Source organism: Mercenaria mercenaria, chromosome 9 (assembly GCF_021730395.1).
Source record: "Mercenaria mercenaria strain notata chromosome 9, MADL_Memer_1, whole genome shotgun sequence".
In the NCBI taxonomy this organism is placed as follows: Eukaryota; Metazoa; Mollusca; class Bivalvia; order Venerida; family Veneridae; genus Mercenaria; species Mercenaria mercenaria.
This window is the reverse complement of record NC_069369.1, coordinates 5,572,856-5,590,557: the sequence shown is the minus strand read 5'-3', so window position 1 is coordinate 5,590,557 and position 17,702 is coordinate 5,572,856. Positions and strand designations below refer to the sequence as shown.

Below are 17,702 nucleotides of genomic sequence, written 5' to 3'. Positions count from 1 at the left end.
CAGAGAGCATTTTCCCAATTCCACTGGTGTTGGTGGCAATTCAAAAATGATGAAAATAGGCCTGCCATGTAGAATAAAATGTACTGAATTTGATCTAAACTAATAGTCCTCACACAGCTGAGTATGTATACTCCAAAAACAATAGCCAACTTCTGAATGTGGAAAAATAATAGCCCAAAGTAACACAGACTTTCCTTGCATTTTTAGCTCACCTGAGCTAAAGGCTCATGGTGAGCTTTTGTGACCGCTCAATGTCTGTTGTGTGTCGTCCGTTGTGTGTCGTCCGTCGAGCATCCGTCAACATTTTCTAAAAAAATATTCTTCTTGAAAACTTCTGGGCAGAATTACACCCAACTTCACAGAAATGATCCTCGGGTGGTCCTCTTTCAAAATTATTAAAAAAATTTAATTCCATGCAGAACTCGGGTTGCCATGGCGACCGAAAGGAAAAACTTTAAAGATCTTCTTGTCCAAATTGCAAGGCATAGAGCCTTGATATTTGGCATGTTTCATCATCTAATGGTCCTCTATCAAAGTTGTTCAAATTCTGCCCCTGGGGTGAAAAGAGGCAAAACCACAAGACCTAGGCCTTTGATATTTTGTATGTTGCATTGCCTTGTGGTCCTCTACCAAAATTGTTCAAATTATGCGCCTGTGGTGAAAAGTGGCCCTGCCCTGGGGGTTCTCAAGTTTTACATAGATTTATATAGGAAAAGAACTTTAAAAATTATCTTCTTGCCTAAAACTGCAAGGCCTAGGCTTTTGATATTAAGTATGTTGCCTTTCCTTATGTTTCTTTACCAACACTGTTCAAATTATGTCCTAAGATGATGCCCTGGGGGTACCAAGTTTAACATAGACTTATATAGGAAAAAAATTAAAGATCTTGAAGACTTCTTGTCTGAAAGTTCAAGGCCTAGGCCTTTGATATTTGGTATGTATGATGGCATTGCCTGGTGGATCTCTTAAAAGTTTGTTCAAATTATGCCCTTGGGGTGAAAAGAGGCCCCGCCCTGGGGGTCACTTGTTATAATTATGAGTTATATAGGAAAAAATACTTTAAAAATTATAAGATCATATTTCCTAGGCTGTTTAATTATAATTACCTGATGACCCCAAGCGATTAGGGATCACTTGACTGTGACCTTGACCTACTGACCTACTTCCTTGTTTTTATGCCCCTGAATGGAGGTATATTAGTTTTCAACTGTCCGTTCTTTTGTCCGTTCGTTAGTTTGTTCGTTTGTCACAACGTTAACTTTTTGCATGAAGGCACTTTACTCGCGAACCACTGCACCCAGGACCTTCAAACTTCACTTGCTGATAATACTTATTGAGTATACCACCCCTACTGACTTTAGGATCACCAGGTCAAAGGTCAAGGTCACAGGGGCCAATGTTAACTTTTTGCTGAAGGCCTTTTACTCGCGAACCACTGCACCCAGGACCTTTAAACTTCACTTGCTGATAGTACTTATTGAGTACACCACCCTTAGTGATTTTGGGGTCACCAGTTCAAAGGTCAAGGTCACAGGGGCCAATGTTAACTTTTTGCATGAAGGCACTTTACTTGCGAACCACTGCACCCAGGACCTTCAAACTTCACATGCTGATAGTACTTATTGAGTACACCACCCCTACTGACTTTGGGGTCACCAGGTCAAAGGTCAAGGTGCTGCGGGGGCATTTGTCACCATTAGTGACAGCTCTTGTTTAAGATACAGCCTTGAAATTTGGATGACACATACAGTTTTGTACATCGATCTTAAAACTGACTTTCAGTTACCATGAATGTGACCTACTGACCTACCTTCTTAATGTTTTAGCATCAGTTTGCCACTTGAAACATGTGGCTCATATTACTCAGGTGAGCGATCCAGGGTCATCATGACCTTCTTGTTTATAATACTATAACAGTTTTTGATTGATTTATTTTTGATATCTTTATGTAAATAAGTAGACCCTAGCGGGACTGGGGGATTCAGGGAGAAAGTTTTTAGTGGGGCCTCAGGTATAGATGTTTTATGAAATAAGGCCTTAAAAGGCTGCAATGTGATGGATGCTGAAGGCATGGAATGGTAAATAATGACTGACATTTGTGGAATGGGCAATGCTTGAAGCTGGACACATGCACACACAGTACTTAATTAACAGTTAATAGGTTGATTGTTGGCATTAGGGAAGAAGAGAGGCCAACGAAATAGAGTTTCTTTTGTTTTTCAGTATAAGCCATGGTTTAGTTGCTCTTTTAACGAACATTATAGCAAAAATATACCAGTAGATTTAACTTGGTGCAGCTCAAATAGCTCAGGTTGCTTTCACAGATGTCTAAGTCCTGTTAATTAAGAAATAACTATTGAAAAATTGTATTTTAACATTATTGATACATAAAAAAGGGTTATATGTCAGGTGACATATTAAGAATTACCAGTTTTGAATTATAATTCATTTTAAGTAAAACACGATTTTGCCATACATTATTTCGATTCTGGTATACCCTTTATCTAAAACAGCAGATTAGATTCTAGGTCACAAAAAAACCCATTGACGTCATATAACGTTAAAGTGTAAGTGTGTTTTAACAGAAACAAGCTTATTGGAATATGTTACATTTTATTTTTCAGAATGGAGACCACAAAGAAAGAGGTCTCGGAGTTTGTATGGCCAGGAAGAATTACCCAGGTGATTGATCCACATTACTTCTGGATGCAACTTGGCACAAGTAAGACCCACTTTAGAAATTATAAAACGATACTGAAAAAAGTCATCTGCATTTTTTGTACAGGAGCAGCCCAAAAAATGTTTATAAGAGAAAGGTTAGATTAACCTAAATTAAGAAATTTTACAAACAGCTATGAATGGATCCCTGTTTTACAAATAATACTGTATAAACTCTTTTGGAAATGCTATTTTTTGTGACTTGGACTAACATTGCTGTGATGGCCTCTTTTAGAGGCTGCTAGAGTTAAAAATAGAAATATAAATGACTTCTTCTCATGAACTTCTAAATGGATTTTCATTGAACCTGGTCTAGTGGATCATTATAAGGTCCTTTCACAAATTTGTTCGATTGGGGGCACTAAATGGTCCCTTCTTGGGGCCACTTGAGCTAAAACTGGAAATACATCTAAAATACTTCTTCCCATGAACCGCTTGATGGATCTTCATCAAACTTGGCCTCAGGTAGCATTATTAGAAGGTCCTATCCCAATTTTATTCAAATGGGGGCAGTTGGCCCCTTTAAGGGGCAGCTTGGGTTAAAAGTAAAAATATGTTTCAACAACTTTTTGTCATAAAGCGCAAAATGGATTTTTATCGTACTAGGTCTGTAGCATCAATATAAGGTCCTCTACAAATTTATTCAATTTGGCCAGGAGGAGCTTGGCCCCTTTTAGGGGCCAGTAGAATTAAAACTGGAAATGCCTTTAAATTATTTCTTCTCATGAACTACCTGGTGGATCTTCATCAAACTTGATTTGTAGCATCATTATACGGTCCGAAAATAACAAATTTGTTCATTTGGTGGCACTTGGCCCCTTTTAGGTGCTGCTAGAGTTAAAAAATGGAAATACTGTTAATTTACATCTTCTTAACTCCTGGTGTGGTTTTCATCAAACCTTGTCTGGAGCAACATTATAAGGTTCTTTACCATATTTGTTCACTTGGGGGACTTGGCCCCTTTTAGTGGCCACTAGAGCTTAAAATAGAAATACTTCTTTTCATGAATCGCTTAATGGATCTTCATCATACTTGATCCTTAACATCATTTTAAGGTCTTATGTCAAATTTGTTCAAATGGGGGCACTTGGGCCCTTTAAGGGGCCACCAGAGTTAAAGTAGAAATACCTTTAAATGCTTTCTTCTGATGGTAATGCGCTATTATGTCTCCCCCAGGAGACATATTGTTTTTGCCCTGTCCGTCCGTCCGTCCGTCCGTACGTCACACTTCATTTCCGAGCAATAACTGGAGAACCATTTGACCTAGAACCTTCAAACTTCATAGGGTTGTAGGGCTGCTGGAGTAGACGACCCCTATTGTTTTTGGGGTCACTCCGTCAAAGGTCAAGGTCACAGAGCCTGAACATTGAAAACCATTTCCGATCAATAACTAGAGAACCACATGACCCAGAATGTTGAAACTTCATAGGATGATTGGTCATGAAGAGTAGATGACCCCTATTGATTTTGGGGTCACTCCGTCAAAGGTCAAGGTCACAGGGGCCTGAACATTGAAAACCATTTCCGATCAATAACTAGAGAACCACTTGACCCAGAATGTTGAAACTTCATAGGATGATTGGTCATGAATAGTAGATGACCCCTATTGATTTTGGGGTCACTCTGTCAAAGGTCAAGGTCACAGGGGCCTGAACATTGAAAACCATTTCCGATCAATAACTAGAGAACCACTTGACCCAGAATGTTGACACTTCATAGGATGATTGGTCATGAAGAGTAGATGACCCCTATTGATTTTGGGATCACTCTGTCAAAGGTTAAGGTCACAGGGGCCTGATCATTGAAAACCATTTCCGATCAATAACTAGAGAACCACTTGACCCAGAATGTTGAAACTTCATAGGATGATTGGTCATGAAGAGTAGATGACCTCTATTGATTTTGGGGTCACTCCGTCAAAGGTCAAGGTCACAGGGGCCTGAACATTGAAAACCATTTCCAATCAATAACTTAAGAACCACCTGACCCAGAATGTTGAAACTTGATAGGATGATTGGTCATAAAGAGTAGATGACCCTTATTGATTATGGGATCACTCTGTTAAAGGTCAAGGTCACAGGGGCCTGAACATTGAAAACCATTTCTGATCAATAACTAGAGAACCACTTGACCCAGAATGTTGAAACTTCATAGGATGATTGTACATACAAAGTAGATGACCCCTATCGATTTGGGGTCACTCCATTAAAGGTAAAGGTCACAGGGACCTGAACATTGAAAACCATTTCCGGTCAGTAACTTGAGAACCACTTGACCCAGAATGTTGAAACTTGATAGGATGATTGATCATAAAGAGTAGATGACCCCTAACGATTTTGGGGTCACTCTGTTAAAGGTCAAGGCCACAGGGGCCTGAACATGGAAAACCATTTCCAATCAATAACTTGAGAACCTCTCGACCCAGAATGTTGAAACTTCATAGGATGATTGTTCATGCAGAGTAAATGACCCTTATTGTTTTTGGGGTCACTCCGTTAAAGGTCAAGCTCTCAGGGGCCTGAACATTGATAACCAGTTCCGATCAATAACTTGAGAACCACTTGACCCAGAATGTTGAAACTTCATAGGATGATTGAACATGCATAGTAGATGACCCCTATTGACTTTGGGGTCAGTCTATTAAAGGTCAAGGTCACAGTGGCCTGTTCATGTAAAATCATTTTTTGAAAATAACTTGAGAACCACTTGACCTACAATGTTGAAACTTTATAGGATGATTGGACATGCAGAGTAGATGACCCCTATTTTTTTGAGGTCACTTGATCAAAGGTCAAGGTCACAGGAGCCTGAACAGTGACTTGAGAACCACTAGGCCACGAGTGTTGAAATTTAGCGGGATGACTGGACATCCCAAGTAGATGATCCCTATTGCAGCCAACCATCAGTGTCTCTTTGACTTTCGCTCCTGACCCCTATTGACTTCTTGCCTATAGGACTTTGCATTGGGGGAGACATGCGCTTTTTTACAAAAGCATTTTCTAGTTGGTGCTTGAAATTAAAATATAGAGTTTTTTTTTAAATAACTTAAATGAACAGCTTAAAGAATTTTCAAACCTAGAAGCAAAGTCAGATGGTTAAGGTTTTCTTCAGGTGAGCGACTTAGGCCTATTTGGCCCTCTTGTTATGATAGCAAGGTTCTCTCAAGATATCATGTGAGGCGTGCTTTCAGCCTTTGAGTTGTACATTTAAAATTACTAAAAGGACAGTATAATTTGACAGTTGGCAGTTAAATGAGCCTATTGTTCGTAACAATATCGGTAACCATAAGCAATTAGGAGTGACCTGTCGCTTTTATTTTTAGATTTGTATTTTCCAGACTGTTCCATTTATTAAATAAGGGATTGAAAGATATTTGAAGTTTTTAAAACTATAAATAAATTTCAAATAATGTACAAACTAAAACTGCATCGGTAGCTCAGTTGATACAATTGTGGAATCTTGTTAGTGATTTAACTTTTGCGATTAAGAGGCTGTGGGTTCGAATCCCACACTGTTCGATTTGTTTTATGATTGAATTTGTTTTATTTACATTTTCATGTTCTTTTTTATTACAATTTATTTCATCATTTCAATTTCATTTTTTATTTCATTCGTAAAATTTCAATATATTCAATACATTTCAAACACACGCGTCAAAGTGAGCATCTTCACACTTGCTGTTTGTGTAACTGTTAGTTTCCTCCAAGTCAGTGTCATCAGCTAATTGAGTGACCAAATTGTTAAGAGCTTTGTCAACCATGCTGAATAATTCACAATCAAGAAGATATTTATATTCGAAAATAGCAAAAGGATACAAGTAATGCGATTCAAATACATGTTTAACATTATCATCATTTTAAAACGTATGTTAGCAAAATATAAAATGAAAAAAAAATATGTAAAATGAAAAAATAAAATTGATCCGTCGGAATTCGAACTCACATAAGTTAGATTCTAGAGCCATCATGCTTACCACTGCACTAATGCGTCTTATTGTCGAAGGGGACAGTCATTTAAATATCTATTATAAAAGTAAGTTATAAAAAAGTAGGGTACCCCTTTACTGAAGTGGTTTATTCCAGTAACCTTTCAAATCTATTAATAAAAGCGACAGGTCACTCCTAAATGCTAGTACACAAGTACTCCTGTGCCTCCAGGTATGATCAAAACATTATCACCTGGTTATTTTTACAGGTGCTAAGATTTGTACATGACAATTATTGATTTAGTGTATTGAAATTTTATAGCTTTGCACTAAGATATTTTAGCTGAAAGAGCCTAGTGATAAACCTGAATGATGTAATTAATATGATAAAATGTTTGTCACAATTTTTGGCTTGACTGTTCTTCGACTATTCAAAGAATAGTAGAGCTATTGGACTCAACCGTGCATCGGCATCCGCATCCGCGTCTGCGTCCTGATTTGGTTAAGTTTTTGTATGTAAGTTGGTATCTCAGTAACCACATGTGGGAATGGATTGAAACTTCACACACTTGTTTACTGTGATAAACTGACTTACATTGCACAGGTTCCACAACTCTATTTTGCTTTTTTACAAAATTATGCCCCTTCTTCGACTTAGAAATTTTTGAGTAAGGTTTTGTATGTAAGCTTGTATCTCAGTACCCACTAATGAGAATGGATTGGAACTTCACACACTTGTTCACTGTCATGGTCTGACATGCACTGTGCAGGTCTCATAACTCTACTATGCATTTTTTCAAAATTATGCCCCTTTTTCGACTTAGCAGTTTTTGGTAAAGTTTTTTGTGTAAGCTGGTATCTCAGTATCCACTAATGGGAAAGGATTGAAACATCACACACTTGTTCACTGTCATGATATGACATGCATTGCAAAGGTTTAATAACTCTACTTTGCATTTTTACAAAATTATGCACCAGAATTTTTCAACTTAGCAGTTTTTGTTAAATTCTTATATGTAAGCTAGTATCTTAGTACCCACTTATAGGAGTGGATTGAAACTTCACACACTTGTCCACTGTCATGAGCTGATAAGCACTGTGCAGGTTCCATAACCCTGTTTCGCATTTTTACAAAATGATGCCCCTTTTCCGACTTTTGTATTCATTCAATTGACAAGGCTGTTAAATAGTGGAGTGTTGCTGTCCTCCGACAGCTCTTGTTTGGTAAAATGTGTATCTTGTCATTCTTGATCCAAATATGCAATAAAAAAGATTTTGTGAAGAATTGTCAGTTGGACTGGTTTTGTGCCAAACTGTCAAGCTGAAGTAAATTCTTAACCTCAGTTTTACAGTTGGGGCTTCCCCTTGGTACTAGGCAGCATTCACAATTTAATTATGTCTCCCTTCCACTAGGGGAGTTATATTGTTTTGCCCTGTCCATCAGGCAGTCCATCTGTCCCTCACACTTCATTTCTGATCAATAACTGGAAAACCAAAAATTTGATCTACAGCCTTCAAACTTCATAGGGTGATAGGGCTTACAGAGAAGATGACCCCTATTATTTTTGTGGTTATTAGATCAAAGGTCAAGGTCACAGGGGCCAAAACATGGAAAACCATTTCCAGTCCATAACTTGAGAACCACTAGGCCCAGAATGTTGAAACTTCTTGGGATGATTGGACATGCTGAGTAGATGATCCCTATTGCAGCCAACCATCGGTGTCTCTTGGACTTTTGCTTCTGTCCCCTATTGACTTCTTGCCTATTACTACTATGCATTGCCCGCCCGCTTAGCTCAGTAGGTAAGAGCGTTGGTCTACGGATCGCGGGGTCGCGAGTTCGATCCTCGGGCGGGGCGTATGTTCTCCGTGACTATTTGATAAACGACATTGTGTCTGAAATCATTAGTCCTCCACCTCTGATAATTCATGTGGGGAAGTTGGCAGTTACTTGCGGAGAACAGGTTTGTACTGGTACAGAATCCAGGAACACTGGTTAGGTTAACTACTATGCATTGGTGGAGACATGCGCTTTTCTACAAAAGCATCTTCTAGTTACTCTGAACTCAATTTCATTGCCCTTAAGTAAGAAATTTGTACAGATTAAAGTGCAATCTTAGTTTGGTTCAAAACCATCTTGCTTATTTCAGGGGAGAACTTGCTTCAGTTTGAGCAGTTACAACGTGACATGCAAGTGTTTGCATGCCAGAACTGGGCACCAGCATCTAGTATAGATGAGCTTGAACCTGGCATGGTGGTTTTAGTTGACTCTGACTCTGAAGACCTAACTTGCTTAAAGAGAGGACAAATAGCTCGTGTTATGCAGTAAGTTTTTAGCTAGACCGGGGTTGCTACTTACTTTGAAAAGAGATTTTTTTTTCAAGGTCAGTGAATTGTCAGGGAAATCTTGATAATGATCAGCGAAAAAAGAAATTTTAGAAAAGTCAGGGAGAAATAAAATTCTTGTTTGATGTTAAAAATGTTCAGTGGCTATGGCAGTCTTCAAGCAGTATTTATAAGTATTTCCAATAACATTTTGGTGTAATTGTGAGGGGTTTGTTTATAGCTAAATCAAGTCCAGTCAAGAGAATTATTGCTTTTGACTAATATCATAATTACACTCGTATATTTTTGGTATTTGTTGATGAAAGTTTGTTATATCTGAAAAAAAAATATAAAAGGGTGGATTGGATGGCTGTAGGGGAGGAGGAGGCCAAAAAATATGGTAGTATTGGTCAGTGAAAAGTATGGTTTGGTCAAGGAAAAGTAAGGGAAAGGTCAGGGAATTTCATTTTCTCAACTTAGTGGCAAGCCTGTAGACTGATATTTTTCATATAGTGGAGCTTTTGCCCTCACCCTTTTGATGGTATCTCGGTCCACGTCTTGTTGATGTTAAAAAAAAAGAAAATGTTTGAATAACCTGGTTTTCAGGGAATTTCTACGTCGGTTGTTAATCTCAGTTGATTGAAACTTCACATATTGGTTCTCTGTGATAGTGTGACAAGCAGTGTGTTCTTGCTATGCTCACTGAAGGGGAAGCTTATAGTCGTTGCTCCATCCGTCCGTCCCGCAATTCTCGCCGGAGTATTTCTCAGCAACAACTGTTTGGGATTTCATAGGAAGCTTCACTTTTAAGTATTGTCTTTTTGTGTTCTTGTTGGATGATTTTTCACCCAGTTGTTGCCCTTTGATTATTCAACAGTAGTATACTGTAGTACAATTCTTGTCCTGAGTATTTGTCAGTAACCACTGGTTGGACTTTAGCCATACATCATAGGAAGGTTCATCATCATGAGGAGATGCCCATATTATCTTTGTGTGTTCCGGTTGGATGATTTACTGAGTTATTGCACTTTGATTATTCAACAGTAGTATTTTATAGTAGAATTCTTGTTCAGAGTATTTCTCAGCAACCACTGGTGGGAATTTAGCCATACCTCATAAGTAGATCTCTCTCTTTCTGTTTCGGTTGGATGATTTTTCACTGATTTATTGCTCTTTGTTTGTTCAACATAAGTAAACTATAGCGCCATCATAGTCAGGAGTATTTCTCAGTAAACGCTGCCAGGATTCAGCAAAAATTTGTAGGACGCTTCACTCTAGAGGAGGTGCGCATATTTTCTTCATTATCCTTTGGAATGATTTTTCAACGAGTTTGAATTGACCTTTGATCATTTAACATCAGTAAACCATATGTGCCCAGTCAGTAATTCCACTTTTAAAATTTGTTCCTTTAATATGCAAATTTCTTGGAGCAATTCATCAGTTTTACCAATATTTCTTGTTTTAAAAGAAATCACTAGTTAGATTATACCACTATTTCATAAATGTGAATGAGCAATTTTGATCTATATTTGGAATTCACTGATAAAATGTATTTGAATTAGGGATGGCAACAAATTTTCGAATATTCGAATATTTGTTCATTACACGAATGTTCGAATACTGTTTTACTAATTAAAAAAAAAAATAAAATCATGACAAATAAATAAAATCTAACTGAAAGAACCAAAATATTAGTTTATTTATTTTGCCAAAAGCCACTTTCATTATAAATACATGTGAAAATGGCTTCTGGGGTTGTAGGACGTGTCATGTTATATGTCCTCATTCGGAGATTAAATACCATCATGGTGATGGCAGTTTACCATTGTACTTAATACCACTGATTGCTTTTGAAAACTTTTTGGTCACAAACTGATGCATGTCTTGGTGTGCACCGCCGGTTATTATAAAACATTAGTCAGCTCTTAATCTAATGACTCAAATTTCAATCAAAGTCTATCAGAGATGTATTTGAGTGATGAAAAATGCAGAAAAGTGTAGAAAGAGAGCAAAATGTAATGCAAATTTTTTTTTTGACGTTAATGGCATTGTCCAAATGATAAGACAGTAAGAATTCATTTGTGCAAAATGTAAAGAATAAATGAATTTTATATGGTTTGCATTTTAATTAAGTACTCAAAATCAAACTTCAAACAAGTAGTGTACTTAAGCCCAATATTCATTCATATTGCCCTCTTCAGACTCCCTCACAGTATACTTCTCCTTATTTGATTGAAAATACTGTTCATGTTATTACATTAATCTATTCTCAAAATGCTACATAATGCATGGAATTACAATACACAATTAGTGGACAAACCCACCAGAGTAACACCTTTATCATCTACTATTATTGATCATTTATTAATACACAAATTATCCTTTAAACACAATGAATGTGCAAATACCCCATCTTGCATTTAGTGACCACTTTCCTGTCTGCTTCACCCGAAAACTTGCTAATCAAACTAAAAATGGCCCTTTACATTCAACAATTAAATACAGATCATATAAGCATTTCAACGAAGAAGTTTTCTTAAAGGACCTAGAAAGGCAACCGTGGTCTGTACCGGATATATATGATGATCCAGATGATGCTTTGGATTTCTTTCTTAAAATCCTTCATGATGTCATCAATAATTATTTACCTAAAAAAGAATGTCGGGTTAAGTATAAACAACAGCCAGACTGGTTTAATCTAGAAATAAAAAATGCTACAAATTCAAAAAATAATGCAAAAAAATCAGGAAACTATCAAGAATTTAAACTTTGGAGACAAAAAGTAAAAAGTTTATCAAAAAAAGCCAAAAGGACATTTTATTCCCAAAATATTGATGACAACAAGAAAAACCCTAAAAAACTTTGGAAACATCTAAATGAATTATCTGGTAAAGGTAAAACGTACCAAACTAATTACATAAATGATGATAATGGTAACCCAATATTGGATCCATGCACAACAGCTGAAACTTTCAACCACTTTTTTGCAAATGTTTTTAAATCCATTTCAGATCCACCACAACACCTTAAAATTGAAAGTGAGGAACTCATTCAACATTTTGTTGACAGTAAATTAGAAAATGTTTCATTTAAGATACCGCCAGTATCTGAGAAATTTATTTTAAAAGAACTTAAGTTATTAGATGAATCAAAGGCAACAGGTCTTGATGACATAAGCTCAAGAATTTTGAAGTTATGTCATAAAACAATCTGCAGACCACTCACAAAGGTAATAAATTTAAGTATAAATAAGTGTAAATTTCCAGAAACATTTAAAACAGCAAAGGTAATTCCAATCTTTAAAAAAAATTCTAAAACAGACAAAAGCAACTACAGACCAATATCAGTCCTCCCAATATTATCTAAACTCATAGAAAAACATGTCTCTAATCATATAAAAAACTTCTTAGAAACAAATAAACTTCTGCATTCCAGACAATCAGGATTTATTCAAACCATTCATGTGAAACTGCTCTTACAAATATAATTGATGAGTGGATTCAAGCTATAAATGATAAATCCTATGTTGGAACTATATTTTTAGATCTGAACAAAGCATTTGATCTAGTGAATCATGCACTATTGATAGAAAAATTAAAACTGTACAAGTTTAGAGAATCTGCTGTAAAATTGCTATCTTCATACCTACAGAACCGCTCCCAACAAGTATGTGTATCTGGAAAGCTTTCTTCTACCCAACAAATTTCTGCAGGTGTTCCTAAAGGCTCCGTTCTCGGTCCGATACTGTTTATACAATAATTATATCAATGACCTACCATTGCACACAAACAAATCGTCTGTTGACATGTTTGCAGATGATATGACAATGTCTGTGTTTGGTAAAACAGTAATGGAGGTACACAATACACTGCAGACCAACATTGATATTGTTGATTAATGGTGCAAAGGCAACTCGATGCTTCCAAACATATCAAAAACTAAAGCTGTGTATATCACTGCTTCCTATAACAACAACAAGATAAAAGATCACACAAACTCTAACAATATTCAAATGCAAGGTCAACCTATATCATACTCATCAAATGAGAAATTATTAGGAATTCATGTTGATGAACACCTAAACTGGAAATGTCAAGTTGAACAAACCCTAAAAAAATGCAATACCAATTTATATCTTCATTTACGTATAAAACAATACCTAAGCTTACATTCTCGAAAGTTATTTTACAATGCCTACATTCTACCACACCTAGATTATTGCTGTACCATTTGGGGGAACTGTAATGATGAGCTATTAAAAACTGTTCTAAAATTCCAAAAGCGTGCTGCAAGAATTATTCTCGACAAAGATTTCAATGCTCAATCATCAGAATTATTTCTTGAACTGAAATGGATGACATTTCCTGACAGAATAAAATACAAAAAAGCTATCCTAGTATATAAATCAATAAATATGCAATCGCCGGACTATCTTACTTCAAATTTTAACCACAACCAAAACCAAACATGTGATCGTGAACTTAGATCAAATCAAAACAGTGAACTAAAGGTACCAAAACCAAGAATAGAATTTTTTCGTAAATCTTTGAGCTACTCTGGACCCACAATCTGGAATAACATAATAAATCATATACGCTCATCTGATACTCTTGCAAAAGTCAAACAATCCTATCTTCAATGGCACTTTTCTCACCCAAAATTACTATCAGAAAATACTGCCTACCAAATTCTTTTAAGTTTCTACATGTACAGACTTTTAATGTAAGTCATTAACTTTACTTAGAATATTTTTGTTTGTTTATACATGTATATAATTTTATTTCAGTTCATATTGCTTTTTTTGTAATTGTAGTTATGGATTATATCTCATAACAGTTGCTGTCATGTTCTGTAAAATTTTCTCTTATTATTGTTTATAATCATGTTTATTGTACTTGTACATGTTTATACAGTGGACAATATTGTAAATTGGCTCTGCCAAATATGTCATCCACTATAAATAAAGTCGTTACTTACTTACTTACTTACTTACTACATATGCCTGTATTTCAATCAAAGCTCCCATAAGAAGTCGGTGACATATAGTTTTACTTGGAGAGAACCCTACTTACATGGGGGCTACATTCCTGTAAGAAATAAAAGTCGTATATTAAATCAAAATGAATGCAGTATACCTATTATGTTACGTACCGGTAACTACAGATAAGTAACTAGAATGATAGTCTGCTTTAATACGTCAGTGTCTGAATTATTTCCAGTGTAAACCAAAGTAGAATTGATGCAAGTCGTTGATTTGGATAGGATAATTTTCAGTTGTTTTGTTCATCTTTTGATGAGCGAATATTCATTTGGAAGGTTCACTGAGTATATGAATTCATTGCCATCCCTAAATTGAGTAGAGAATGGATGTAAATTCAGGGTAAGGATTGTTTTGATAAGTGATAATGAAAAACACCCACAGAACATAAGGTAAGGTAATGAGAACCTAAAAGAAGCTTTTCATTAGCATTGTTTAATGTTTAGGATTCTAGTTTCTTTCTTATGTAAACATGTGGTAATGACCATGATTAACTCGCTGATAATAATTTCCTGATTTAAATGTATATGTACATGGTAAAAATAATTGTTTATACGGAGAGTAAAGGCAGTGACCATAAGGCTTAAGATTATTGACCGTTAGGGTACAACCAATGACCATAAGGGTTAAGACCAATGACCGTAAGGTGGATTGGTAGCCTTGGAGAACTATTCTGTGATTGACATCAATTGTAAAGAAATGACCAGCTGACCACAATTCAGACCACAGCCTGACTTCATGCTGTAACACAGTTTCTTGGAGAATTAATGGTTTTATTACCTCAACGATTTTTCTTGAATCTGTGTTTCCAGGTACAAAGAATAGTTGAAGACCAAAAATATCAAATAGACAAATTTCAGAATGGGTATATGCATTTTACATTGTACACATAATTTGCAGAGTTGATATTATAATGGTTATTATGGTGATATATATAATGCAAGTCAATTCAAACTGTATCAGCTTTCATCACAGTCACAAATTTTCATTCTTTAATTTTTGACCTATCAAGCCAGTCTGACTGGGTTTGAATGCAATCATCTCACAAAATGTAAGCTATCTGGCATCATTTCATGTTTCCAGATCACAATGTTCTGAAGCTGTGCCACCTGGCTTGTTTTGTTCTGATATGACTTTATACCGTCCACCTAATGAAGAATCAATTTTCTTTAAAAAAACTTTTTTCACTGATCGATTTCTATAGACAAAACCCAGTCTGTTTTGGTTTTGAGCTCGACTGTTCTAAGAATCTGACAAGTCATAAGGGTCAAGAACAATCACCATGAGGGTTAGGACCAGTCCCATGATAAGGGTTAAGTCTAATCAATCGATCACCTAAAGGGTTAAGACAAATCACAATTATAAGGGTTATTGCCAATGACCATAAGGGGACAGTCAATATAAGGCAGGGTTCTGCCGAGGATCAAAAGTGGTGGGGACACATGGCCCCTTGTTATTAAAAATGTGGGGACATTTTCAAAATCTTAGGGACAACAACTTTTGACCATATGTCAATAAAATAAGACAGTAACATCACTAAAACTGACACCGCCTTGGTAGCCTAGTGGTAGAGCGTCCGCTTCGAGTGCGGGAGGCCGTGGGTTCGATCTCCGGCCGCATCATCCCAAAGACATATAAAATGGTACTAGTAGCTTCCTCGCTTGGCGCTCAGCGTTAAGAGGTTAGTGCTAGGACTGGTCAGCCCATTGTCAGTATAATGTGACTGACTGGGGTATCATGTCACGTGTCTACGGCGTGATATTCTACTGAGGCAGCACTATAAAGTTGGGCATTGTGCTCACTGCTACAAGTAGACACCATCGTTTATATGACTGAAAAATTGTTGAAAAAGACGTTAAACCCGAACACACACACACTCACTAAAACTGAGGTCTTTATTTCAGTCCAACCATTGATACTCTTTAAATCAACTCTTCTGAAATTTGGAGTCATTTTTAGCTCATCTGATTTTTTGAAAAAAAATGATGAGTTATTGTCATCACTTGAGCGGTTGTCGGCGTCGGCGTCGGCGTCGGCGTCTGCGTCAGCGTTGCCTGGTTAAGTTTTATGTTTAGGTCAGCTTTTCTCCTAAACTATCAAAGCTATTGCTTTGAAACTTGGAATACTTGTTCACCATCATAAGCTGACCCTGTATAGCAAGAAACATAACTCCATCTTGCTTTTTGCAAGATTTATGGCCCCTTTTGTACTTAGAAAATATCAGATTTCTTGGTTAAGTTTTATGTTTAGGTCAACTTTTCTCCTAAACTATCAAAGCTATTGCTTTGAAACTTGGAATACTTGTTCACCATCATAAGCAGACCCTGTACATCAAGAAACGTAACTCCATCTTGCTTTTTGCAAGAATTATTGCCCCTTTTGGACTTAGAAAATCAGTTTTCTTGGTTAAGTTTTATGTTTAGGTCAGCTTTTATCCTAAACTATCAAAGCTATTCCTTTAAAACTTGCAACACTTGTTCACCATCATAAGCTGACCCTGTACAGCAAGAAACATAACTCCATCCTGCTTTTTGCAAGATTTATGGCCCCTTTTGGACTTAGAAAATATCAGATTTCTTGGTTAAGTTTTATGTTTAGGTCAACTTTTTCTCTTAAACTGTCAAAGCTATTGCTTTAAAACTTGCAGCTCTTGTTCACCATCATAAGCTGACCCTGTACAGCAAGCAACATAACTCCATCCCGCTTTTTGCAATAATTATTGCCCCTTTTGGACTTAGAAAAATCATTTTCTTGGTTGAATATTATGTTTCAGTCAACTTTTCTCATAAACTATCAAAGCTATTGCTTTAAAACTTGCAACAGTTTTTCACCATCATAAGTGGACACTGTACATCAAGAAACATAACTCTATCCTGCTTTTTGCAAGAGTGATGGCCCTTTTTAGACTTAGAAAATCATGGGTAGGACAATATTTCTATTATACAAAAAAAATCAGATGAGCGTCAGCACCCGCAAGGCGATGCTCTTGTTCTTCTTGGCTTCATTTGAATTTTCTGCACCATTTGTGGTTTGAATTTGTGACACATTTTCAATTTTGGAGGCAGTTAGTGGGGAATGGTTGACAGATTTTAAGCAACCAACAGACACACTTTCAATTTCACCTGCCGAGACAGTGGGTGGAGAATGATTAACAACACCGGGTTTGTGTGTTCTGCGGGGTTTTATGAAGCTACTTGAAGTACTTAAGTCTGTTAATCCTTACACTGAATGCTTTTTTTGTCTGCAGATATAGAAATGTAGCTTAAAATTGTTCACTGTTGATCAAAATGACGTTTTTATGAGAAACTCTTCTATTCTGGTCATCCCATACGGACATTCATCCCCGAACTTTTCGTAACACGACAACTGACGCTTCTAGATCAATTTTAGTGCAACATTCATATGTTTTACGCAAGATTCTTGCGATATCGTGGCCTCGGCAGAACCCTTTAAGGGTTTAAGACCAGTCACCGTAAGGGGTAAGACAATTGACCAGAAGGTCTCCAATTGGATTAAGACCAGTCCAGAGCTTTTTCCAGCTGTTCCAAGGGGCTGAATTTTCCCCAACTTCAGCAATTTACTGCATAAATATTCCCAATTTGTCCAGGGTTTTTTTTTTCCAAAAAATCTGAGAAAAAGCCCTGCAGTCACAATAAGGATTGAGACCAATCACCAAATGGGTAAATGACAAAATTC

The 17,702-nt window shown here is 36.6% G+C and overlaps 1 protein-coding gene across 1 annotated transcript in view; it reads left to right on the top strand.

Moving 5' to 3' along the window:
• The window catches only part of LOC123547663 (uncharacterized), a 149,077-nt gene that overhangs the window by 12,523 nt on the left and 118,852 nt on the right, over window positions 1–17,702 (top strand). Inside the window, exons 2-3 of the mRNA XM_053550737.1 lie at window positions 2,625–2,722; window positions 8,794–8,968. Of these exons, the coding sequence (XP_053406712.1) occupies window positions 2,626–2,722; window positions 8,794–8,968 (272 nt within the window). The 5' untranslated portion in view covers window position 2,625. The remainder of the gene's footprint in view (window positions 1–2,624; window positions 2,723–8,793; window positions 8,969–17,702) is intronic.